Source organism: Trichogramma pretiosum, unplaced genomic scaffold (assembly GCF_000599845.2).
Source record: "Trichogramma pretiosum strain Unisexual culture from Peru unplaced genomic scaffold, Tpre_2.0 scaffold14, whole genome shotgun sequence".
Classification (NCBI taxonomy): domain Eukaryota; kingdom Metazoa; phylum Arthropoda; class Insecta; order Hymenoptera; family Trichogrammatidae; genus Trichogramma; species Trichogramma pretiosum.
The window spans coordinates 2,414,611-2,439,643 of record NW_019641706.1 but is presented as its reverse complement, the minus strand read 5'-3'; the positions used below and the strand labels follow the sequence as shown (position 1 = coordinate 2,439,643).

Genomic DNA, 25,033 nt, shown 5'->3' with positions numbered 1-25,033 from the left:
AAAGGAGAGCGAGAGCGACCGAAGCCGTGAACCGAGCGAGAATTCTGTGTGTAGCGTGTGCGTGTGTGAATGTATTGGAGTTAGTTCGAGATTGGCTCGCGATTCGTGCCAACTCCGAAGCGCTGCGAGTCAGGCAGAGACCGGAGCAGCACTGTCCACTCACTCGCACACATATATATATATATAAAGTACGTGGTCGCAGACACACGAGGCGTGGACGAAGAAGAAGAAGAACTTGGTCGACAAACTCGCACGCGTATTCGCGTCCACGTATATAATTGTATACAGGCTTTGGAGCGTTTTTGCTCCGATTTACACTTCGGAGTTCGGACCTCGATTCGCGCACACATATGTTGTACTGCGAGACCGGAAAGGTCTGCCAGCCTCTGAGCGAGCTGCGATTCGAATCGGCGAGCGCGTTCGAATCCCAAGATCGTTCGATCTTTCTCCGATAATTATTCGAATCATTATTTATTTATTTATCCCATAGGATGTATCTAAGAATTACACGCTGGTTTTTGGGAAGTGACTATTTATATTATTACGCGACGACAATTGATTTCCGCAATTGGATGCGACTGTACATGAACTTTCTCCCGCGTTGCGTCCATTTACTGAATCAACAATGATATGCGATTCCTCGTAGTAAGGTCCGAAATGCTTATTTAGGACCCATGAATTAATTAATCACTTCGAAACGAATTAGTGTGGATTACAGACCATAAAACAGACCTCGTAAATCTGATCGATCGCTCTGTGATTTCAGGCACGTTTTCGATACTTAATATCCCACAACGGACACAAAATTCGAATATTGGAATCAATTTCATGCGTGTCACGCTCAATGCAGTTGATTCAATCAAAACATTCTTGATGAATGCGTTCGAAACCTCATCGTGACGATGATTTGTTTTTTAGCTCATGTGGTGCATCGAAATCTGTTCATTCGGCCGCTGCGTTGGTAAATTCATTTGTCTTGTGGTCATTCGAATAATTACGGAATTTCGAACATTAGTGATTTTTATTTCAGAAATATGAATAAAAATTAAGGATGACTTTGAAATTTTTTCTTATTCAAATTGTGAATTCTTAATCGAATCTTTATTGAGCTCAGCTTGAAACAATAAAACTATATGCTCCAACCATTTTTAATTTTTTTTTTGTTACATAACTTAATGTATCTGGCGACGGTGACGAGACCCGACATATCTTATACTGTGAATTACCTGTCGAGAAAGCAAGTATCGCCCAGCGGGGATGATTGGAAAGCTGTAAAAAGAATCCTTCGTTATCTCCGAGGCACTAATGAAGTAGGTTTGATGTACTTATAGATTCAACGACCACGTGATCAAATTATTTGAGGACCCAGTAGCCTGGAGAAGTCACACCTGGATAAAAACCACTACTAAATCTATCTCCGCTATCAATCTAAAATCTATATCCTTGATTAACAATTTGCGAGCATAAAGCTATTGGGGTAAAACCTGGCATGATCTTAAGATTTTAATCCTACTTACAAAAATTCAGATCAATCGTACTTTCATTTTTATTAAATAATATTAATTGAAGAAAATTTGTTTTATAGGAAAAGAAGAAAAACATGAAAAAATATAATAAAATCACCGAGTTTGACTTGCCGTACGATTGGTTATTTATGCGAATAGGACCCCGGTTTTCTTTTGATTTTGAAACTAGTAAAACGACAACAAAAAAATCAAACTTTCAACAGTCAAAAAATTACTATTTATTAAGGTGATGCCGAAGCCCCAATTTTACTGTTTGAAGGATAAAAAATTTTGATCCCGTTTTCTGGGAAAACTATCCGATGAAATTGGCTGAAATTTGTCACGATTGTTCGCAGCAACAATACGGAGAGCTTCACAGAGCCGTTTTTCGAAAATCAGCCTGGAAAAAAAGTTACGAAAATATACATTTTCTGTGTTGGGTCAGTAAAAATTGTGGCTAAGGCATCACCTTAATAAAATTTAAATTTATATAATATGTATTTTTTTTTCACTTGGTCTAGAGGTCTCTGAAGATTTTGTTAGCTGAGTTACAACAATTTTTCGATCAAATAAAATTTCATCAAGCTTAAAATTGTTGTAACTCATCTTACAAAATATTCAGAGACCTCTAGCCCAAGTGAAAAAAAAGAATCAAATTTTGCTTTTTGGATTTTCAGACTTATTTTCAAAACTTTCAGAGTTATCTGTATGAAATTTGAACTTGCGTTCAAACAAGATATTTTAAATCTATTTGCAAAATTACACATACTAGTCAAATTTCATTTCAATAGCATCAAAACTTTTCATGTATCAATAAAGCAAAAGTATACTTTTTACTCTTAGCAAAAGCCTTAATACTGCTTTTCTGATTTTCTGACTTAATTTCTAAACTCTTAGAAGAAAAGATGCAGATAAATTCATGAATTTTTCAATTTTCAAATTTCACGCCTTTTACACAGCAACTAAGTGAGTGGTAATTCTGTCCAATGGAACGCCGGAATTTCCTATGCTTACAAGTTCTACCACTCTGTTGGACCGGACGGAATTAACGGCCGCTCGTCTAGTGTACATACGATATACATACATAGAAGGTTTGACAGTTTAAGGTTAATTTTTCCATATTCAGTAATAAAGGGTGAGTGAAGCTGAATAAGTAGCAAAATAAATATCATTATTTTATTCTCTCAAGTAATAAGTAACAGTATAAAGTATCGATCGTGTATGATTTGTCATCAATTACTTTACTTGATGTTTTACAAGCTGTATAGCTGCTTGTACGCCAACGATGTGTTCATAGTTAAATTAGAGCAAAAAGACAAATCTTTTCAGTCAAGTTAAGCTATAGTTAAATAAGTGTATAGTTTTATGAATTTTCGAATAATTGCATTCCAATAAAAATCAATGTTTTTACTTTAATTGTGTTTGAGATATGAATAGTAGTCATACGCCAAGAGGATAACAAAGTTAACATTCCTTAACAGGGAAAGGAAAGTTAAAAAGCTACTAAATGATGATTTTAAGCACTATTTCAGTGCCCATATTATGTTCATGAAATAAAGAAAAGATTTATGCAATTAAACTTGACTTTAGTTCTCTGCAAAGTCTGATTTTACAGATTTTTGCATCTATGCCACATGATTCTGAACTGAAGTTTTGACTAATCTTGATCTGTGGCATCTTGAAATCGTTGTAATAACATTCTCTCCCACTTAAGTAAAGCAGAATTTTATGAAAAAGCTTGGAAAATTTTTTGCATACTTGAATACAAAATAAATGCAAAAAATAGAATTTTTTTTTAACGCTGATTGCTATATTTTGAGATGATTAATTAAAAAAATAATTTAATCAAAAATTTGCCCCACTTAAGTGAAAGAGAATGTTTTTACAAATCTTTTGAGACCCTATGGATCAAAATTGGTCTAAAATTGGATTCAGAATCACGCAGCAAAGAACTTTAGAAAAATAATTCATTATTGATGGATCCTAGACTAATTTAAGTGATTAAAGTCACTATAGTCATTTACTGTATTTAACTCAGATGTATCCCCTTAAAAGAATAATAGTCATATCAATCTCTGAAGATATAACTGTATTTTTTTTTTCAAGATGCAATATGAAAATAAAATAGAGACATTTGTCATTTCGCTGTCTATGATTTTCAACCGAAATATTTGTCCACAAACTTTTTCTTATTTTGTATTCACAAGCTCATTTTCTGTTTAACTTTGAAGGACTCATATATTGCTTTTAGCACCCGAGCTTTAATCTACACTCAAGATTTTTTCAACTGGTGATTTAGTTAAGATGAACTAGTTTTTCCTCGACATGATCGTATTATTCAATGCAAAAATTATTCATTTCAGTTTTTAGCTATCAATAATCCATCTTTTGCTTGTTCCATTAGGCCGAAAAAAACGAATATGCACGAGAAGAAGAGACGATTCCGATGCGGTCAATGTTCTAAAATTTATGTTTCTGAATCTTGCCTCAGACGTCACATGAAAAATGAGTGCCAAACAGATCTATCCTTTACATGTCGCAGGTGTCAAAAAAGTTTCTATCAAAGGTGTCATCTAGAGAGACATATGAAACTCCACCAAAAGACTGCGAAAGTTCAAGTGAGACAACCCCATGAAGTTAACGCCGTTCAAGCTCAAAACTACAATCTGTTTGGGACAGAAGAAATTGATAAATTATGGAAGCAAATTCCATCCCTTTCACTTACTTGTAACACCCAAGAAAAAACCAAGCAGGAAGAGTCCAACAAAGAAGAATCCACCGAAGAATATGAGTGCCAAAAAGATCCATCCTTTATGCACGAGAAGAAGAGACAATTCCCTTGCGATAAATGTTCTAAAAAAACGGTTTATTTTTCTGAACCTTGCCTCAGACGTCACAAGAAATATCAACGCCGAACAGATCCATCCCTTACATGTCGTCAGTGTCAAAAAAGTTTCTATCTAAGGTGTAATCTAGTGAGACATATGAAACTCCACCAGAAGACTGCGGAAGTTCAAGTGCGACAACCCCATGAAGTTACCGCCGTTCAAGCTCAAAACCATAATCTGTTTTGGACAAGAAAATGATGAATTACGGAAATGAATTTCATCCCTCTCACTTATTTGTAACTGCCAACAAGAAACCAAGCAAGAAGATTTCAACAAAGAAGATTTCATCCAAGAAGATCTCACCTAATAAGATTTCAACTGCGAAGGTTTCATCAAAGAAAAGTCCACCTAGAAGAAATTTGAATGAAAAAACTCTACCTACGAAGATTACTACCGGAAAAACTTCACTCAAAACGATTTCACCTGTAAAAATTTCTTCTTGGATTAAAGAATTAGTTGCTCAGTCTACGACTTGTATGGTCCCAACTGAAATGATTTCACCTGGAATGATTTCAGTTTGGATGATAATAACCGGGATGAATTCAACAGAGAAAATTTAAAATGAACATGGCTCGTTTTGAAGCGTGTGATCAGGGTTTTTCATTTTTTTTATTTTATTATTTTCAATTATATACATTCTTAGATTTTTATTACAACCTAGTGTATAAAGATTTTACATTCTTATTTAATGTTATTTAATGTTTGAATAGTTTGCTGGATTTTAGTTACATATTAATGTTAACATGAATTGAAAATTTTAGAATTCTGAGAATCTTGCTAAGTTTTGATATAATTGTTTGATTTTATTAGAATTTTTCATAATAATTGTTGAATTAATGTAAAAATCAGTTCCCTTCATTTCCCAAATCAAATCTTAAAGTGATTGTATTTTAAATAAAAAATAATCCCATACCATTTGAATAAATACATTAAAAAAAAATTGAAATGTCTCTTTTTCTCTACACTTTTTATTTGATACATTTATCTCGGCGAAGACGACGTCTTTGGCTTCGCGTTTTACGCTCGTCTTACTCACAAGTTTTGTTCTTATGATTTTTAAGCAGCTAGTTATCCTTACTTTTCTTTTTTTTCATACGGAGTTATATAACAATTATATAGTCAATATAATATAATAATATAATACATTTCATCTAATAATAAATCAATATTTGAATTAAATATTACTACTTCGAAGTATTGACATAATGCAGTACTTAATTCTCACAATTCATTTCGATAATGCAAAATTCCTATTGAATCACACTTAATTTAAATGTAAGGAGCATGGCGCGAGAATCGTAGCTCGTCTGCTAAATTAGCCAATTTCGTAGCCGCGACACACGTTTCTCGGTAAACAAGGCAAGGCTTTGGCTACAATATCCCGCGGACATCTTACGCATAAAATTCACCGTTTACTTACTGCAGGATAGAAGTATATCCCTATCCATTTTCTATGTATTTTTATGGAAAAATACACTGAGAGCATAGAGCGCTGCTGTCTCCGAAGCACACATGCGCAGACGCGAACTTTGCAAATCCGCGGGTAAAACCGGCTCTCTATCGTCAGTCAAAGCAAAACAGGCCAAAGCCTCGAGCGAGTTATTTTTTGTTTATACTTGTTCGATTAAACGTCTTACGCGCGTATCAGTTTCGCAGGTTACAACATTGTCAAAAAAAAGCAAATTCAGCAAAAATGTCGTGGAATCAGTTTGACAACTCGACCAGGGGCGAGGGTGGCTTCATGGACACGACCGTGAACGAGGGTGCGGGCGGCGACGGCGGTGACAAAAACGCCAAACGAGGTCAGAACTGCATGCCCGTCATGATATCGCACATACAGAGCCGCGGTGAGAAGCTTGAGGTCTGGGGCACCCCGGCCAAAATCATCACCATCGTCGCCGTCGTGACCAAAATCGAGCCCGCCAGCACCAAGATTGCCTACGAATTTCAGGATGAAACTGGTTTGTCTACATTGTTTTTACCTAGTAAAAATGATTGAGATGGTTGTCACAATCAATTAATCTATTTGTTTTATTCAATGTGCAGGTTCTATCAGAGGGATCAAATGGTTGGAAAATGAAAGTTCTGAATTTATCTCACCGGTTGAGATCAACAACTATGCAAGAGTATATGCCATGATCAGAGATCAAGGCGAGGAGCACACTCTGCTTATCTTAAGTATTCAGCCTCTGGAACATCTTAATGAACTTGTAGCGCACTTAATGGAGGTGACACTTATGTGTCTCGAGGGTCAAAAGGGGATCTCAAATACCCAAAGTACCACAGCTGTGGGTAGTGGTGGTGATACTCAATCTGGAAGTATGAACCCATCCCAAAAATTGGTACTGGAAATCATTAAGAATGGTGATCAAGAATACGGAGCAGAGAGAGATGAAATCAAAGCCAAAGTGCCACAAAATTTGATTGCTAAAGTTGATGAAATAATTGAATTTTTATCTGCAGAGGGTCACATTTATACCACTAAAACAGATGATTATTTCAAAGCCATTTAGTTCAATTGTAGAGTTGGTTTTTATCTATTTGAATCAATTCTTTAATGATCAAATATTTTTTTACAATCAAGAGAGTTGTAAATATAATTTTAACTCTTTTAATTAATATTCTAATATATATTATAGTAAAATACCCATGTTGTACTGTTCATTAGTATTATGTTTTTAATATTAATATTAAATAAAGAAAAAGTGTAACAAATCTCACTTGTTTCATTAATAAAAATCTTAATCCTAATCTTTTCAAATATCTTTCTATCAATAAATGAATGTTGACTGTCATCGATTTCGAACAAACGTCGTGTCGTGCAAAATACCTTCCTTTGTCTATGTACAGCTTGCAGTCTCGTGTACACGTGACCACTTGTTACTTACGAGCAGCGGCCGCTTGTTGCTGTCAACCTTATCTCAAAAGGTTAGCTTTGGCGCGAGTAAGCGAGTGCTGTGCATTCGAGGCATGGCCGATTATCGCTTCGTAAATATTGTGCTTATCATCAAATGTCGCGAAATCATTTGAATTTTGTTGTCAGTTATTTTCGTGCACTAAAGAAGATTTATATTTCGTGGTTGTTAAATTAATGCATCAAGTATGGATGATGAACACAGTAAGTATAGCGACCATTATTCAAAATAAAAAAACGAATTGACAATTTCGAACTTTGTTTGTATTCTAGCTTTGCTTAAAAAAAGAAAAAAGGCAGAGAAAGAAGGAAACGTTAAATTGCTCGTCGAAGTCTGTCGAAAATTGGGTGATATTTATTACGATGCAAAAAAATTTGACTTGGCTCTGGAAGCATATGAAAAGCAGCTATATGCTTGCGAATGCGAGGATGATCAACTCAACTGTGCCAAGGCTCACAGGATGATTGGTGAGGTCCAAGCCGAAGTAGGTAATATTGAAAAAGCATTGGAACACCAAAAAGAATATTTGCGTAAGAGTCATTTTAGATTGTTATCTCTGTTTAAATTTGATTAGAATAGCAGTTCTTATTTTTATACATTTTAGGCATTGCAAAAGGATTGCAAGATTTAGTGGAAGAACAAAGAGCATATGCCACACTTGGTAGAACATATTTGTTTCAAGCAGAAAGGGAAGATGGTCCAAAAGATGAAATCTTGAAAAAGTCTAAAAATTCATTTCAGCAAAGTATTAAACTATGTGATAGGTAAGTAACTTTATTAATTTATTTGTTTTATTGCTGTCATGATATCAAGAGATGATCTTTATTTTTTAGATTAAATAACCACTTAAGTGAGAAAGAGCTGATCATAATGCGTGCACGTCTACTACTTAACTTAGGTTTAGTGTTAGAGCAACAAAAAGATCTGCAGAAGGCATTGAACTTGATTAGTCAAGCAGCAACTATGTGTAAAGAGCATAAACTCCATGAAGAGAAGTGTCGGACTTATATAGCTCTTGGAGCAATACTCGAAAGAAAAGGAGATGTAAAAGAAGCGTTGCAAAAATTCACAGATGCTGCCAAAGTGGACGATCCTTATATGAAAGTTGATGCTTTGGTCTTGAAATCAGAATTACTTTTAAAACAAGGTGAATGGTTTCAAGGTAGAATTGTTCTCCAAAAAGCCTACAAATATAAAAATGTAGCTTCATCAGCTATGGATCCGGTTAAAAAGCTACTGAGAATAGGTAAGTCTAATCAAATTGTTGTGTCCCCCAAACTCATTGAAATTTAATCTTTTTAATTTCATCAGCTGTCGTCTTATGCCGCAGAGAGGACGAGCTAATCCACACCAGCGACCCGTCGCGGAGGGAAAAAATTTACGAGGAAATGGGTGACGCGGCCACGGAGTGCAAATCGTTGGACAAGGCCATAGAATATTACGAGAAGATGGTGGAGTGCGCGGAGAAAACGGGATCGCCTAAGCTGGGAGCTGCTTTAAACAGCGTCGCGCAAACTTTAAAGGATCTCGGAAAATTCGGCGAAGCCATTCCCTACGCTCGTCGAGAAATGGAGCTGTGCAAAGACCCCAAGGAAACGGCCAACTCGGCTGTGTTTCTAGCCGGTCTCATGAGCGATGCTCAGTACCCGCATTCATCCATCAAAACCATGTACCAGAAAGCGTTGAACTCGGCTAGGGACAGCAACGACGAACATTTCGAGAAGACGGTCACGAAAATTTTTATCGAATATCTCGAGAAACTGGACAACGATATCGACGAGTCCCTGAAAAACGAGCTGAACGCCAAGTGGGAGGAACTCGACGAGCGCGTCGAGAGTCAGAACACCGACGACTTTGAAATGGAAGGACCGGAGATCGGCGCGGACATCGATCTGGACGGCCTGAGCGATCCGGAAGTCGAGGAAAAATTGTCCAGCAGTATGGAGCAGCAACCGAGCAACGTAGCTCGTACGACTCGTCGGCCGAAGCGATGCGTCGTGAAAAAAATGAACGAGAAGGGCGAGACGAAGCTACACATCGCGTGCATGAAGGAGCCCGGCGAGAACGACGAGGCGAACATCAAAGCCGTGGAGAAGCTGCTGGCGGAGGGACACCCGGTGGACGTACGTGACAATACGGGTTGGACGCCTCTGCACGAGGCAGCCAATTTCGGCCACGTGGAGATCGCCAAGCTACTGCTCAATGCCGGCGCCTCGGTCAACGATCCCGGCGGCGAGCTCTGCGAGGGAGTGACCGCATTGCACGACGCCGCGACCAACGGCCACTTCTCCATGATGCAACTGCTGCTGGATCACGGCGCCGATCCGAATTTAAGGAACAGGGCCGGAGATACCGCGTTGGATTGCTTGTTGACGCACAAGGAGAAGAACGATATCGAGGGACACAAACTGAAGGAGTATCTGTACGTGAAGAGTCGGCTGGAAAAGACGACGAAGGTCAAGAGGAATAAGAGCAAGAGCCGCAACTCCGATTCCGGTCGAAGGGGCGAGAAGTTGAAAGCTCTGATCGATGAAAACGACAGCGATGACTCTAGTCCGAGCGGTAAGTTGAACTGATTGAAATTTTTGAGAAAAATAAATTCACTCGGTAATTTGTCTTTTAATTAACGTTACTTTACAGAAACTTACGCGAAACCCGAAAAGATCTCAGCTGGCGAGGACTACAAGCGCACCATAGCCAGCCTGCAACATCCCGGAAGATCGCGGCAGGTGGGTGCTCAGCCATCGGCACCCACGAAAATCACGGCACCCCTCATAGACAACGAGGAGATGCTGGCTCAAGACGAAGACTGGCTCATAGACGATTTGGGACTGAACTCGAAGGGTGGCAGGAAGGACAATTTTTTCGATTACAACGGGCTGAAACTGTCCTCTTCGACTGCCGCCACGACGACAGCAACACCGGCAAAGAGAAAATCCATCGGCGACGAGGAGCTGATCGAGATGAAAAAACCGACGAAGAAGCAAAAGTTCTCCGAGGGTCTGATCGATGTGGAAGAAAGCGCGAGAGTCTCGAAGAGCCTCGAGTGGAGAATTCGCGACGAGGACTTCGCGGCCCCGATGAGCGACGAGAACAGCTGCGAGAGCACGGAATCGACGTCCGCGAGACCCGTCGTCGTCGTCCAAAAGGAGATCTGGCCGAGAGCCAAGAAGCGAGCGAGGCAGACGAATCTGCTGAAGCAGGGCTTCGTCGTGCAACCTCGCGCCGTGGAGTCTCGATCTCCCTCGCCGGAATTCGTGCCCATCGCGAAGACCTCGCCCGTGATATACAAACCCGGCCACGAGAGGCATTCCTGGGATTCGGGTACGGTCAGCGACTCCCTCGACTTGGACATCCTCGTGGACGGCCATTCGTTTCAACTGAAGCTTCACGGCAGAGATTTGAGAAAGACCATGACGGACATCGAGAATCTCATCAGGGACAAGTTCGAGGTGAAAACCGGCTGCAGACCGATCATAAGATTCAAGACCGAGACCGGTTGCTGGCTGGAACCCAACTCGACCCTCGAGCAACAAATGCCCAATCATCGCAAGATACTCAATCTCGTGGGCGAGATCACACAGAACGTGCTCGCGCCCATTGTCGACAGGTACAAGAAGATCTGCGAGAATCTCGGTATCGCCGTCACCGAACAGATGGTCAAGTCACTGCGCAGCTGCGAGAACACCCTGACCTTTCGCCTGAACTCGAGCGACTCCTACGTCACGGAGGAGCTCGATCCGCTCATCACCTGTCTGCACTACCAGGAGAATCTGCAGATTTTGAATCTCTCGACGGCGACGTTTTACCGTCGCGGCCAGCTTCTCGATTACTGCCTGGCGCGCCTCAACAATCTCTGCGAGCTGCATCTGCAGTGCTGCGACATCGACGCCGACTGTCTCGAGGCCATCGACGCGCTGCCGGCCCAGCTGAGGGTGCTGGATCTGTCCTACAATCGGCTGGGCAATCGAAGCCAGAAGAAGCTGTTTAAACTGCTCGAGCCGTTGGCTCGGCTGCAGAGGCTGGTCTTGAGAAGCTGCGATCTGACGGCGTTCGATTACACGTTCAGGTCGGCTTCGCTCATCGATTTGGACGTATCCTGGAATCCCGTGGGTGGTAGCGGTGCTGCCAATTTGATTCAGAATCACTTGCTCAACTTGAATCTATCGAATACGCAAAAGCTTAGGGATAATGTTATTGACAAGATATTTTTCAATGATTCTTTGGTGAGTTGAAATTAACTCTATTGATTATTTTTCATTCTACAATAATAACGATGACTCTCTTCTGCAGAATTTTTCGTTTTTAACCCTGGAGTCCTTGGAATTGTCGTGCTGCGATGCCACCGATTTGGACGTGGAGAAAATTCTGTCCAAGGCACCGAACCTTACAAGAATCAATCTCAATAACAATATTAATGTGACAAAAACGTCGCTGTGCGCTATACTCAGCCGAAAAACGGCTACGCAGTACGTTGACTTCAGCGATTGTCGAACGATCGATTCAGCGCCAGAGTCCCGAGTGCAACTAGTGGCACCTCAGCACTGCACTGTGAGAGTTACTATGACTCCAAATGTGATACAAGACTGGGAAAGGTTGTGGCTGGGCAGAGGTCGGGCAAAGAGACTGCCTGAGAAGTTGGTTGTATTTGGACCTTTTTAATTGATCAAAAACATTTAATCATGTTACAAAGACTGATTATAGATTAAAAATTATCGTTTTTAAAAAATTTTTGATAAACTTTAAGTTGTTTTGTACAATTGATTGTTAATTTTTATTATGAAACAATATGTACAGATATTTAATGAAAAAATATAGTTATATTTTTCATACTCTTTTAATTTTTTGTACTTATGTGATATCGTTAATGTAATTTAAATTTAAATAATTTGTTTCCTACTTTACATTTAATGCAATCGATTTCTAGATATCTTTCTTCAGGATGTTCTTGGAAGAAATCATATAGTTTTGTTGTTAAGAAAGATTTTTGAGCTTCCAGTACATTTCTTTGATCTCCAAGACCCCATGCAAAACTTATGTGATATGAAGGGTTCTGCCAAAAAAATATTTTTGTTAAATTGACTCCAATTATTATATTATTTTTTATTATAAAAATTTAATAAATATTACCTCATAAAATAGTGGTAGTTGGTATTCATCAGCAACTTTATCTAATGACTGAGTTAATTTTAGAAGATTATCATCTTCGCTTTGAACAGCTATGCCCATGAACGTCCTTGTTTTCTCTTCATTAGAATAGATTTCAATACTATTTAGCTCCATAAAAAATGACTTTTGACTATCAACTATACTTTTCACAGCCTCCACAAAGGAATCAATCCAATGAAACTTTAGTATCAATGTTCGAGTTAGACTTACATGAAACTCCTCAAATAAATTACCTGTTTCGAATGATTGATTTAAAGTACTTTTCATCCATTTTATCATTTCAGCAGTTGGTATATCTGTGAAAATAAAGATAAAGTAAAATGATATGTAAGAAAAAGTATTTGTCAAATCATTAATGAAATTTACAATCAATATAAACTAGAGTAGCCCAATTTCCTCTTTCATGCTTGAAGGATCTGCTTCGTCCGTCATGTTCCAGGGGATTATCAATGACTTCTTCATGATGCACTGCAGCTCCTTTCCAAGATGATATCGATTCTGGCAAGGGTAATTTATTTCTAATAAATGGAAGTTATTTGAGTTTTAAAAACCAACTGTCATCTTTAAAAACGACGCATATTAATATAACCCAACTCACATTTTTTCCTCCAACTTTACACAAGGGTTTTGATTATTTTTATATTCGGTTTCGTCATTGTCATCCGAGTCCGACGAATATTCTTGAATCAAATTGAGCCCCGACATGATCTATTCGTTTCCGAATAATGATTGTTTTGAAAATGCAAAGCATTGCTAAGTAGCAGACAGAAGATGTCAAAACATAACCTTTGAACTGCGGTTTAATTTTTGTCTGCTTCTTCTTCTTCTTCTTTTTTTGGCCTTGGAATCTTAATAGATTGCCGGTCTGCCACACTTCATGTTTGGTTGCAATTTTTGTCTGCTAAATGTCGTTTATTGCGCGATCATATCGTCAACATGGTATAGAAATAGGATTCGAACGAAAAAATTGCTACAATTTTTTTGAGAGTTGAACGAATTTGAAAACTTAAATTAATTGTAGGGAAATTTATAAATACACATTTTTCTGTATTCTTTAATTTTATTTGTACAGCAATAGTTATTAAATTATTTTACAAGTAGTACACGTTTTCGTGAAAAGTAACATGATTTTAATTGTCTTTGAGATAATTAAATTTTACTATTTTCATATATTTAGAACGAGTTCCTGACAAAACAAAAATCCTAAATGTTGCCAGCGAAGCGGCCTTCTGCTACTTGTTCGTCCCATTTTTCTACCCAAGCCATTGGGCAAATGGATGTGTAGACTTTCTTGAAGTATTGACAGGCTTCATACTCTTCTCCACGTACTTTACTGCATCTATGGAAGTCCAAGTAGCTTTGATAGCAGTATCTGCGAAAAGAATTTTTTTTTAATGCCATGATGCTATAATTTAGAGGTATGAAATGCAGAAGTATTTATATTTATTTCAGTCTTTGCTTTAAAGTGATACCAGGCCGTTTTGAAAATTGTAAAAAAATTGTAATTATACTATATGAATATTGAGAAAATGTGAACATACCTGGTTTGATTTTGATTGGGGAATCTTGGATCGAATGGAGCTGTTTTCAGCTCAGGATGACCTTCCACAGCAGTAGACATGTTTGGCTATTAAGTCAGGCAATCAATAATAATTAAAAAAAATAGATTGTAAATAAAGAATGGTTTTACAATTTGCACATTGAATTTTCCAATTGACATACTTTATTACGAAGATTTTTTTTAACAAAAGTCAATTAAATTTCTTTTAACAAAACTTGAATTGCAAACACCAAAGATAGGAATAATACATTTGATTTTCTTGTGTTTTCAATTCAAAAGATATTTTCAAGCATTGTACAAAGCATTAAAAAATAGAGCACCTAAATCTACCTTTTTTAAACAAAGAAACTAGAAATATAATATATTTAGCCCTACTTCTATTAGAATAGGCCCTACAAATAATTTTTTTTTCATCAAAGAGTAAAAAATTGAAACCAGTACTTTTTGTACTTTTAAATTACGATAATCCCTTCATAATTTAAAAGTTTGAAATTTAACTAATTTGGATTTAGAATAATAATTTTTATAAAATTTTACAATGATGTAAACAGTTGATAAACTGTTTTTGTCTTGCCTACCATGAGAATATCTTATTATTTTCTTCTCATAATTTAGCAGAAAAAGAGATTTTACAGTTTTACTTTGAAGTAGAAGACAATCTAATAATACCTGAGACTTTTTATGAAATTTAAGGTATGAAATACTTCATAAAAAACATTAAAACATACTGTATGAATCATAAACAGAAGTTGGAAATACATTTGTACCAAACATGTATAAAAAACTGTTTATGATATTACTCATCAGTTCAAATTATAATACATTTGAGTATAACTTCAACAAATCATTAAATCTTTTTAAAGAACCTAATTTAGCCAATATTTAGGTTACTATGAATAACCTAAACAGAGAATAACAAAACTTGATATTTAATATTATAGATATGATCTAGTTCTAATTTATTTGACAAGTGGTCTAGTATTATCTTCTTCTTGACAGCAGACTTCTCTGTACTTTTTAACTTCAGCCATGTATAGTGACCAGGCATCTTTGGGCTTTTCTTCTACTTGTTCAGTCTTTTGCTTGGCAACCATACCAGTTTTCAGTATCCTACCCCCACGTCTTTTGCCTACCATCAATGGTGGTGGAGCAACAGGTTTCTCTTGCAAAATAGGTTTGGTAGTTTCAGCTTCTTGCACAGTATTTGCTTCTTGCATTTTCTTGAACATTTCCATGAAGCTTCCATCATTTTTAAAGGCATTTGCTTGAGCCATAAATGGCGAAGGTGAAGGATTGTAATCATCTTGGACTTCAGGTTGTTTGGATTTGTGTTTTTTAGATTGACTGCTTTTTTTGGACTTATTACTGGATCTGGATTTGGATGAAGGTGATCTTCCTCTTGACCTAGATCTAGACCTTGACCTTGATCGTCTTCTATGTTCCCTATCTCTGTCTCTATTCCTTTCCCTATCCCTGTCTCTGTCTCGTTCCCTGTCTCTATGACTATCTCTATCTCGATACGAGTCTCTGTCTCTATTTGAGTCCCTATCTCTGTATGAATCTCTTTCCCTTTCATATTCTTTATCATTATACCTATCTTTATCTCGGTCCCATTCTCTGACCCTATCTCTATTATATTCTCTATCACGTTCTGAAGATCTTGACCTTCTGTATGATCTAGGCCTACTGTTGGACCGGCTTCTGCTCCGTCTTCTTTGCCACCTGTCCGGAGTTGGTGATTTCCTACGGCTCTGGTAGGCCTCGGTGGCACTCAGACTCGGCGGTGATGGAGCAGGTGGCACATCCGATGAGTCGAGCCAATCGTCCATATTGGGGTCCATAGCCTGGAGCTGATGGTTGCATACACAGAATCAAAGGTTCCTGACCTATAAGGATAGAAACTTCCTTCTATGAGTTTTGCTACAGTAACAATGTTTCTCCTGCTATTACTTTTATATGCTTTATACAATAAATGTCACTTGATTTATTTAAGTTCAACAAATTGTATTTCCTATTTGGTGTTTGCTTTCAATAATCATTCAGAGATAAATTAGCAGAAGTTTTCTACAATGCTAAACTTCAATTTGCTTGACATAATATTAAAGTATAAATTCAAAAGATAATTTTAAAGCCAATTGGATAACCATAGTTTCCCACAAATGAGCTTTAAAATCAACTATGAATTGTTTGTTAATCATAATATTTTTCAACATGCTCGATATTCGATCGATCAAAATCATCATATGGCTTACTCGAGGCAAGAGGTGTTGTTGACAAACGTAAACAATAAGACTATTACATAAATGAGCACGAATCGAGAAGGAATTTATCGACCATGTCATGTACGAGTGAAAAGTCAGTGCAAAGTTACTCGAAGGATGAATCAACAAAGATGCAAATTTTTCGTTATGTTAAGAACACGGTTCAGTAAAGTCAACGTCATCGTCGCGATATTCGAATCGCATGTGGTCAAGCCAAATGTGATCCATTCCCGTGCTCGAGGAGAGCTCACAGTACGTGTGACAAAGAGAGAGAAAGAGAGAGTAGACGACGACTTTCTTGCACAGGGCAAGACTCGCGTTTGCCTCTCCGTCGCTTCGCGTATCAATGAAAAGATAAAAAAAATTGGCTACGATTGGAAAATTCAACAGTGCTAAATTGTTAGAATGATTATAATGATGCGGATAGTGCACACTACCTTATTCGACTTAAGTTAAGTCCGTAACAGGAGGATTTTATAAGTGTTCGATGACAAACAAGATGGCTACGGTCGAGTTTTCTTGGTCTCTCTGCTGCTCTGAGCGTTTGTCGCTATATGCTGACTTCTGCAATGTTGGCACGAGTTTCAGTAGGGTACAGTAGAGAGAGACATTCATGCGCTTTGCTGCAGAGGAAAAGAGACGGAGAGATGCATGGAGCGTGAGAGGAAGAGAGAGAGGGGAGAGACGTTACGTCACGAGTTCGCCTACATGCGCCTATCTTTGTCCGCCCTGTAGCCCCGCATGCGCGCCGCTCCAAATCGATTGAATCGCGGCGGCAGCGACTGGAAAGGAGCTTTTCCGACTTGCGCCGCGCTAAATTCCATGACATAACGAAAAGCGTCTCTTTTCAATCGAATGTATGAGTTTCATTGAAGAAAAAAAAAAATTATTGGTGGCATTATAAATCTTTTGAAATAAAAATTTTAAAGTTTTCAAAGAATATCATCAGCCCCTTTGAATTTATTTGCATAATCAAATCATAAGCTGAAATATTTCTTTTAATGGTGAAAATAATTAGATGAAATAAATAATTGCTGCCTAACTTTCAGAGATGTGTTTTTATTCCGTTATAATTAAAATATACAGTGTGTCATGGGTGAACAAGCAGAGTGTAGTTTCATAATCATCCCACTAACAAAATATTATTTTTCTCCCCTTTTTTTACCTATCTGAGGTCAATGCCACTTAGGAGTTTTTATTTTTTTTGTTTTGCTCACAATTTTATAAATTGCATACATAAATATACACGATTTTAATTGTATAACATACACGTTAAAGCCTACAATCTTAATATCTTGCTATTATAATCACATATCTTTCACACACTATTTTCTTTGCACCCGTACTTTCTTTTTTTTAATAATATTTCGTTTTTTTTTCTTCTTTTTGCACTGCATTTTGTATTACCATGAGAAATGAAACGGTATACACAGTATACAGATTATATCATCATCAAAAGCACTCATAAGGCTTTTTCTTTATATCTTATACACTTATATTCTCCTAGACTCTCGCTTTTTCGCATTTCCGCAAAAGGAATCGAAAAAGCAGGGTCTCCTTTAGAACACCAGGACTCGAACGAGAAATATACAATTGTTGTGTGTTAATTCATTATAGGTACAAATTGTTTTTTTGTAATGAAAAATCGATCGATCAGTATATAAATCGAGTAATAAAAAAAAAATTCATTAAATAACTTGGATGTGTATAATTCACTTATTCAACATTTGCCTGCACTTCCAAGATTTTACATTTATAACTTTCAACAACAATACTTGCTGAAAAATATATGTACGCATTCTACCTTTTTCCTTTCGTTATTTCATTGATAAATTCAACTCAACAATTGGACACATTAAAGTCTAAGCACAAGATTAACAGGAGTGTTTTCAACGGTACTTATTTATAAAATTTGCTCTTAATATTATGCGTCATTCTCAAAGAACTGTACATATTTAGGTTTCGATTTTTGAATTTTATTTCTATGCTTTATGGGCGGTTAGCTGATTGCTTGGATTTTATTTCTCTGATCCTATAGAAAATTCATCAATCTAGCTGCCTCATATCCCAGTTATTTTTTTTATTTATTCAAGTCTTGAAGTATTTCTACTTTATGAAGTTCATGAGTTTATAAGGTCATGAACATAATATCTTTGGATGAATTTTCCAAAATAGCTATTAAAAAGGGGCGTTACAACAGTCTTCTATGATTTGTGTGAAGAACAGTCTTTAATGCATATAATCTATGCTTAATGCCAAAACTCGGAAGCAAATCAAATTTTGTTCCATTGTTTCTTTCAACAACATTTTTTTTACAGTTCTGTCGTATTTGTTTTCTTGCTGTATAATTACTCGTTTCTAATTTTTAGTCTCACTATACATTCATTGTAACGTAAAAAATCAACATTTTGTTTTTTTTTGGTTTTTTTTACATGATTGTTTTATGTATTCAAGGGCTATTAAGAAAAAATAGTATTTGCCCTTTACAAAATAAGTATTCTTCCTCTAAAAGGTGTAGAATACGGTTTGTATAGATGTAGATGGAAAGTTAATTTTTATCATTGACAACGATTTTTTCATATAGTTAATAGGACTTGCAGTGCCTAAATGGTTAATAACAGTTGGATTAACAACCTTTCAACCCATGACAATATAGTAAAATCATTTTTAAGAGTACCCACTGTTAGGTATGTAAATATTTTAATTATACACGTTTTCGATTTTTTTGCAAATGGTTATTTCTTTTCACTATTATCTAAAAGCAATTTATCCATCTCTGGCAGAAATGATAGTATTTTTTCCATACACATTTTGATACATTCAATATACTCTATATATATATTTTTTATAAATATACATATATAGAAGAGAACAACTTAAGTTTTAAGAAAGTAAGGCAATGATGAAGGAACACGATAATAACGTTTCAATAGGAAAAGTTGTATCGAAAAATGAATCATTCATTTGCATATCATTTCAAGTTTAGATATTCAAGCGACAAAAGAAAACAAACTCTATAGATCTAAGATTATTAAAACACGGATTACACTTTTTTAAATGTATAAATGAATATCAAGTTGATAGAAATTAATTACGAATTTTGAATTCATTATGTATAACTGATAAAAATGAGACCTTATTTTCCGTAAGATTATTATTATACGATGTATAACCGTATACATTGCATGTTTCATGCAAATAACATATAAAAAAATGACAGGATCAACATGCTAGAAGATGTGATTAAAGGCTATGCACTGAGGGGAAGGTAAGAAGAACGGAAGAAAAGTTTTTTCTCCTCTTAGAGTCCTATCATCAGTCTCCTTCTCGGGATAGAACTTCTGTAATAGTTATTATCTTATTTACTGTTGAGTTGAGCGAATGTATCTCGATCTCATTGGTTCAGCTGCAAATTAATGATTGAATATGAGTTATTTTTATAAATATCTTGATGAAATAGACTACCAGCTGTAAGATTAAAAACACCTTTGTCGTAGTGATTGCCCAATATTTGTGTTGATGTGTAGATCGTATATACTATTCGAAGATAGTTAACATTCACAATAACTGAACATATTTGATACATTTACACAGATTTATACATTGATTATTTATAAGATTTCTTTTTTTGATTCTTAATTTAGAATTTACAAGATAAATTTATCCAAATTTAAAATGAGCACAAATCATAAATACAAGTTGTTATTTAGCAAATGGTAAAAAAAACAATAGAATCAAAAATTTTTACAGACTTTTATTCGCTATTATTTAACGATTGTACAAAAGTCGTCAACAAAATAAAAAAACTACTCGAAACTTTATCATAAACCTAATAATCAAATGTGAGAAAAATTAAAGTCGACTTAATGTAAGAAAGAAAATTCATCGAAAACGATTTGATGAATTTAACGATCATAATACGATGACAACAACAAAATGAAAGGGCTATCAAACTACCTTGAACTTAATAAGGCTGGTGTCTTTGAAACTGTTTGGTTCCCTGACCTGGTCCATTTCGTGGTTTTCCGGGCATTCCATAGCCAAGATTCTCGTATCCTTCAAAGCCAGTGTATTCAAAATTGTACATGTCATAACCATCATAACCATTATAGTCAGTCGTTGGTAGATATCCATGGTATCCTAGAATTATTTATTCCATTTTCAAGTTGCTAATAGCAATAAATATTAACTCATAACATGCTGTAAAAGTAGATTGTCTTAAAATTGTCAAAATTTTGATGCAAAGTAATCAAACACAAATTGATTTTTTGTAAATGATTGTTTTTATTAATAAACATAAATAAGTTCATGCTTATTTAGAAAATTTGTATATCGATTAGAAGCAATGACGGGGATGCCAAGCACTCTATCGTACAAAATTAATTTCAATTTTTTGTACAGTTTTTTTTTCAATTTCATTTCATGCCAATCAAATATTACAACAAAAAAGATAGAAAGAAATAATGCTTTTATCAAAGATCGTTTTCAAAACAGGTTTTGTAAAATCTAACTGAGTGAACTTTATATAAGCTGCATTATTATAATTAAACTTAATTAGATGGTAAAATGTAGAAAAATCTCCGAGATTTTAACATGATTATAACAACACCCAAACTTCCACGAGGTTTCTGTGCAAAATTGATTCTCATTCAACGTTATTTTAAGATAATCATACTTTTATCAAATCATTGGCCATGGCATTGGGTTGGCATAAAAAAAAGGTGCTTTACCGCCACCGTATCCATAGCCTCCATAGGGAGTGTTCCAAAAAGCTTGGCGCTGATCTTGGTTGACTTTGACTTTCTTAACATCGATCTCCTTGCCATTGATCGTCTGCTTGGGAGTTCTCAATAGCTTATAGACAACTTCCTTAGAATCGAATGTAACAAAGCAGTAACTTCTGCGTTGATTTTTTGTCTTGTCGAAAGGTGCCTGCACCTCGACGATTGTTCCATACTGGCCAAAATAGTTCTTGATATCTTCATCAGAGATCTCGGGAGTCAGACCACCAACAAAGATTTTACCATGTTGAGCTTTCTTACTTACTCTCTTTGGGTCAACCTAAGAATTATAAGTGACATTAATTATTGGTCATTAGAGATAAGTCACAAGGAATTATAACAGCGATACTAATGATTTTACACTAGTGATAAGCTAGAACGCAGAAGAAAGGCAAAGTCAGTAATTTAATAATAATATTTTTTGCTTGGAAGCTGTCCAAACAAGAAGAAAAGCTCATGACTATGAATCACATATATTTAACATACAAACAAGCTTCTTATCTCTCTGCGAATGGGGCAACAAAGTTGTCAGTGGTCTAAAGCGTATCAAATAATGTCTCAGACTCCAGATGAGAAGTGGGAAAAACACAAAAAAAGTAAGTCGATCAAAACTATGTACGATGCTCACCTTTCTCTTGTTGATGTAGTGATCTCCACTGGAGAGCAGTTTATCGATGGCTTTTGGGTTGTTGAAGACCATGAAGGCGAAGCCTCGGGAGATACCGGTGTATGGGTCGATCTTGATGCTGACGCTCTCGATCTCGCCGAACTTGGTGAAGTACTCTTTGAGCTCGTTCTCGGTGGTGTTGCGCGTCAAACCGCCCACGAAGAGCTTCCTCTCGTCGTCCTTGCCGGGGATGCCAGCCGTGGCCTGTTGCGGCTTGTTGGCCTCGCCACCCTGTTGCTGTTGAGCAGCGGGCTGCTGTTGGGCATTGGCATTGGTGTTGCCGCTGTTCTCGCTGCTGTTGGTATTGGTTTTGCTAGCCTCATTGTTAACTTTGGCGGCGTCGCTGTTGTTAGCAGCACCAGCACCAGTAGCAGCGCTGGAACTCGTGTCGTTGTTGGCTGCAGCTGCCGAGGAGGCATTGCTGCTGGCCTGTTGTTCGGCATTGTTGGCCTGTGGCGGGCTGCTGCTCTGCGGCTGCTGCTCGGTATTGGTAGCGGCGGACGCTCCGGTGCTCTCTTGGTTATCAGCCATGACTTTGTTCTGGGAGGGAATCGTGGCACACGAGGATTAATTAAATATTATTTTTGAGTAAAACAATATATATCACACCGACTCACTTAATAAGTATAAAAAAAAACTCGATAGGGACCAGGCGCGCAATACAACGCGTCTCGCTCGTGTTCGAATGGAGCGTCTTATAATATATAAAATATATATAACTACGTGGTGCTTTGGTCTATATGTTATACGGAGCCACGGCACAGCAGCGCACACGTCGTCTCGTATTCTACAATATCTTAGCGCTGCTCGCGCTCGCTTTCTTTCTTCTATCTGTGCCCTACTATCTCCGTCTCTCTCTTTCATCGACACAGACACATACTCTCTCTCTCATACACACACTTGCGCAAAAATACAAGTACATATATACTACCGTCGTCGTCGTCGTAGTAGTCGGTCTGTTCGGTTCTTCTGGCAAAAAAAAAAAAAAAGCAATGGCCGCGCGCAGATTTCTCACAGGCGCGACGACGTCGTTGTTACATTACACACATAGAGCTGCGAATATAATGTGCGCTATCGAGGCAAGGCACGCACGGCACAGACGAACACACACGACGACGAAATCGGAGTCACATTATTATATTTTATTAGATGGATGAAAACACGCACACATGCTTTAGAGACGACGACGACGACGTCGCCGAGCCGTGCCGAGCTATATAAAACCGCACACGTTCGGAGTCGCCGTGTTATCGAATTTTTTTCGAAAACGCGTACCGTACGTTTGTTACTCCCGGTTTTGAGGAATGTAGCCGGATAATAGCTGCAACGTAAAATAAAAGAAATTGGCATAATTACCTGTTTATTTATTGTGTTTTAAACGTTAAGAGTAAAATCTATAGGTTGCGGTATTCCTCTCCGTCTATTTCTAATAACACAGTTATAGTAGAGTACAGTTTAGGCTAGGAGCGAGAGAACGACGACGAAACACACACAAAGAGAGGAGGCCAGAATTAAAAAAAAAAAATTCCGGTACACTACTGCTCTGTTTTGGGACGATTATATATATGTATCGTATATAATGTATATACTAAACATATATATATATATAAATCTTAATATATATATATGATCGTGTGCACACCACACGAGATGACGACGACGACAAGGAGGACTAACTATATGCTCTTGTCGCTTCGCTCACTTTCTGCCTGCCTCTCTGCCTCGCTATACTACTCTACTCTGTCTCGCTCTCTTTCCGTCTCTGTCTTTCGCTCGCGCTCGGCACTCGGCAATTTCGGAGCAGCAGCACGGCAAATCTCGCGTACACGCACACACATAGACACGTATACGCACACTTGTACGAAGACACGTATGTGTGTAACGTTGCGAATATTCGGCGATGACGACGATGTGCGAGCAATGCGTTATAGCGGAGAGAAAGAGAGAAGAGAGAAGTCGGAGTCGGTCGGAGTCGATCGCACGAGAGGGGAGCATATAAGACTTCCCTTCGTTATATATTTATTTATTTGTGTGCGTGTGTGTTTGTCGGGGCATTGCATATTATATATAGGAGCGGTGCGATGCTACTGCTGCTGCCGATGTGGTGTTGGCCCGCTGCAAACTCTTCTGAGCGCAATATTATTGCACACACATGCATGCTACACGGAAACGGCGATGCGCCGCGCCGAACATTACCGTAACAACATATAGATATAGTAATAACACGCGTATGAATCGCATAAGCGGTAAAACGCGGCGGTGGCATCGATAATGGTACCGAGTGGCGGCTCCTCTACGCCATCTGGAACTTTTTTTTTCGCCCGTACCGACGCCTTTTGCGCTCGTGGGCCGTGGCTCGCGCGTGTTGGTATAAAAATATATAATAATAATGATAACAATATAATGTGCAGAGCTGCGCGCGAGGCACAGCCGTTTTTAACGTTTCTCTCGGAAAGCAGCTGCAGCAGCAGCAAGAAAGAGAAAGAAGAACCGGCGTCAGCGTGGCCGGCGACCGTAGAGTAGTGCGCTGGGCTCGTGCCAATGCGCGCGCGTTTTTGCAGTGGTGGGTGGGGTGCGTCGAGTCTGTGTGCGTGTGTGCGCGTGTGTGCGTTCGCCGATGTGCGATGTGCACCACCGGCCGCGCACATGTTCCAAGACTGTCACGGATCGACGGGGGTTATAAGATATCGAACGCGAGCTTCAATGCAATCGATTTTTAAACGAGCTTTTCGAGTAACGATTCTACAATCTTTTCATCGAGTGGCTCTCTCCGCCTTCGAGATTTCCAGATCTGGCTGTCGTGTAGTAAAATCGGAGCAAATCTCGCGACACGTGGTGGATCGCGAGCCGTCACAATACGACTCGCGGCACACTCGGCCAAGCCCGCGATTGTAAGTTTCAATAAGTGTATAATGATGTACGTAAAAGGCACCGCCTGCCGCCAGTGCGAGCCCGCGCAAAATTCGCGGTATCGCCGCCGACCGTCGTCGTCGTCGTCGATTGATTTCACTAAAGGACCGCAGAGCAGCACCACCATCCAATTCGCAAATTTTCTTTCCTAGCTCCGAAAATGTAGAAAGAGAGAGAGAGAGAGAGCCGAAAGGAGGGCGATGTTGCTGCTGTGCACATGCTGTTTCTATGCTCGCGTTACCGAATCCGTAAGTCGAGAGAAAACCGGAAACGGCCGAGCCCGACTCGATTTGTACATGGCTTCGGTTACATTATTTTTATTTGTATTGTAATAGGTAGAAGGCATTGTGTGCACAGTAAAAGATGCGTTTCCCCC

General features: G+C 38.0%; 6 protein-coding genes across 9 annotated transcripts; 3 read left to right on the top strand and 3 right to left on the bottom strand.

Moving 5' to 3' along the window:
- Nucleotides 1-2,576: 2,576 nt before the first annotated feature.
- LOC106656994 (zinc finger protein 28-like) lies at nucleotides 2,577-5,297 on the top strand. The gene is made up of 2 exons (XM_014378223.2): nucleotides 2,577-2,640; nucleotides 3,910-5,297. Exon 2 carries the CDS (start codon nucleotides 3,926-3,928, stop codon nucleotides 4,589-4,591), a length of 666 nt encoding a protein of 221 aa, XP_014233709.1. The 5' UTR covers nucleotides 2,577-2,640; nucleotides 3,910-3,925; the 3' UTR covers nucleotides 4,592-5,297.
- A 641-nt stretch (nucleotides 5,298-5,938) lies between these two features.
- On the top strand, nucleotides 5,939-7,108 carry LOC106657015 (replication protein A 32 kDa subunit-A-like). Its single transcript, XM_014378246.2, has 2 exons — nucleotides 5,939-6,354; nucleotides 6,440-7,108. Exons 1-2 carry the CDS (start codon nucleotides 6,087-6,089, stop codon nucleotides 6,904-6,906), a joined length of 735 nt encoding a protein of 244 aa, XP_014233732.1. The 5' UTR covers nucleotides 5,939-6,086; the 3' UTR covers nucleotides 6,907-7,108.
- A 213-nt stretch (nucleotides 7,109-7,321) lies between these two features.
- Nucleotides 7,322-12,140, top strand: LOC106656903 (tonsoku-like protein). The gene is made up of 7 exons (XM_014378077.2): nucleotides 7,322-7,511; nucleotides 7,581-7,838; nucleotides 7,913-8,072; nucleotides 8,142-8,554; nucleotides 8,620-9,870; nucleotides 9,949-11,534; nucleotides 11,602-12,140. The coding sequence occupies exons 1-7, from the start codon at nucleotides 7,496-7,498 to the stop codon at nucleotides 11,968-11,970; spliced, it is 4,053 nt and encodes a 1,350-aa protein (XP_014233563.1). The 5' UTR covers nucleotides 7,322-7,495; the 3' UTR covers nucleotides 11,971-12,140.
- LOC106656905 (U6 snRNA phosphodiesterase) lies at nucleotides 12,132-13,436 on the bottom strand. The gene is made up of 4 exons (XM_014378079.2): nucleotides 13,076-13,436; nucleotides 12,844-12,995; nucleotides 12,439-12,773; nucleotides 12,132-12,361 (listed from the first exon to the last, which is right to left on the bottom strand). The coding sequence occupies exons 1-4, from the start codon at nucleotides 13,180-13,182 to the stop codon at nucleotides 12,173-12,175; spliced, it is 783 nt and encodes a 260-aa protein (XP_014233565.1). The 5' UTR covers nucleotides 13,183-13,436; the 3' UTR covers nucleotides 12,132-12,172.
- An 81-nt stretch (nucleotides 13,437-13,517) lies between these two features.
- Nucleotides 13,518-17,259, bottom strand: LOC106657139 (cytochrome c oxidase subunit 6B2-like). Of its 2 annotated transcripts, XM_014378480.2 has the most exons (3): nucleotides 16,737-16,995; nucleotides 14,019-14,104; nucleotides 13,518-13,849 (listed from the first exon to the last, which is right to left on the bottom strand). In XM_014378480.2, the coding sequence occupies exons 2-3, from the start codon at nucleotides 14,096-14,098 to the stop codon at nucleotides 13,681-13,683; spliced, it is 249 nt and encodes an 82-aa protein (XP_014233966.1). In that variant the 5' UTR covers nucleotides 14,099-14,104; nucleotides 16,737-16,995; the 3' UTR covers nucleotides 13,518-13,680. The 2 variants fall into 2 exon arrangements, with proteins under 2 accessions (XP_014233966.1, XP_014233965.1); XM_014378479.2 differs by lacking the exons at nucleotides 13,518-13,849; nucleotides 14,019-14,104 and adding an exon at nucleotides 14,504-15,924 and having other exon boundaries at nucleotides 16,737-17,259.
- A 368-nt stretch (nucleotides 17,260-17,627) lies between these two features.
- LOC106657138 (RNA-binding protein squid-like) lies at nucleotides 17,628-23,492 on the bottom strand. Of its 3 annotated transcripts, none has more exons than XM_014378476.2 (5): nucleotides 23,104-23,490; nucleotides 21,709-22,287; nucleotides 21,030-21,360; nucleotides 20,305-20,439; nucleotides 17,628-19,705 (listed from the first exon to the last, which is right to left on the bottom strand). In XM_014378476.2, the coding sequence occupies exons 2-5, from the start codon at nucleotides 22,276-22,278 to the stop codon at nucleotides 19,662-19,664; spliced, it is 1,080 nt and encodes a 359-aa protein (XP_014233962.1). In that variant the 5' UTR covers nucleotides 22,279-22,287; nucleotides 23,104-23,490; the 3' UTR covers nucleotides 17,628-19,661. The 3 variants fall into 3 exon arrangements, with proteins under 3 accessions (XP_014233962.1, XP_014233963.1, XP_014233964.1); XM_014378477.2 differs by lacking the exon at nucleotides 23,104-23,490 and adding an exon at nucleotides 22,365-22,529; XM_014378478.2 differs by lacking the exon at nucleotides 17,628-19,705 and adding an exon at nucleotides 19,842-19,866 and having other exon boundaries at nucleotides 20,257-20,439; nucleotides 23,104-23,492.
- Nucleotides 23,493-25,033: the final 1,541 nt, after the last annotated feature.

What these genes read in the sequence shown, in the direction of transcription:
- LOC106656994 (XM_014378223.2), top strand. Translation starts at nt 3,926, where the DNA reads ATGCACGAGAAGAAGAGACGATTCCGATGCGGTCAATGTTCTAAAATT.
- LOC106657015 (XM_014378246.2), top strand. Translation starts at nt 6,087, where the DNA reads ATGTCGTGGAATCAGTTTGACAACTCGACCAGGGGCGAGGGTGGCTTC. An exon ending in CGAATTTCAGGATGAAACTG is followed by an intron (nt 6,355 to 6,439) that starts GTTTGTCTACAT and finishes TTCAATGTGCAG; the next exon opens with GTTCTATCAGAGGGATCAAA.
- LOC106656903 (XM_014378077.2), top strand. An exon ending in ACACCAAAAAGAATATTTGC is followed by an intron (nt 7,839 to 7,912) that starts GTAAGAGTCATT and finishes TATACATTTTAG; the next exon opens with GCATTGCAAAAGGATTGCAA. An exon ending in AGTATTAAACTATGTGATAG is followed by an intron (nt 8,073 to 8,141) that starts GTAAGTAACTTT and finishes TTTATTTTTTAG; the next exon opens with ATTAAATAACCACTTAAGTG.
- LOC106656905 (XM_014378079.2), bottom strand. Translation starts at nt 13,182, where the DNA reads ATGTCGGGGCTCAATTTGATTCAAGAATATTCGTCGGACTCGGATGAC. An exon ending in GTAAAGTTGGAGGAAAAAAT is followed by an intron (nt 12,996 to 13,075) that starts GTGAGTTGGGTT and finishes TCCATTTATTAG; the next exon opens with AAATAAATTACCCTTGCCAG. An exon ending in AACTACCACTATTTTATGAG is followed by an intron (nt 12,362 to 12,438) that starts GTAATATTTATT and finishes TTTTTTTGGCAG; the next exon opens with AACCCTTCATATCACATAAG.
- LOC106657139 (XM_014378479.2), bottom strand. Translation starts at nt 15,879, where the DNA reads ATGGACCCCAATATGGACGATTGGCTCGACTCATCGGATGTGCCACCT.
- LOC106657138 (XM_014378476.2), bottom strand. Translation starts at nt 22,278, where the DNA reads ATGGCTGATAACCAAGAGAGCACCGGAGCGTCCGCCGCTACCAATACC. An exon ending in ACTACATCAACAAGAGAAAG is followed by an intron (nt 21,361 to 21,708) that starts GTGAGCATCGTA and finishes TATAATTCTTAG; the next exon opens with GTTGACCCAAAGAGAGTAAG. An exon ending in AAAACCACGAAATGGACCAG is followed by an intron (nt 19,706 to 20,304) that starts GTCAGGGAACCA and finishes ATTAATTTGCAG; the next exon opens with CTGAACCAATGAGATCGAGA.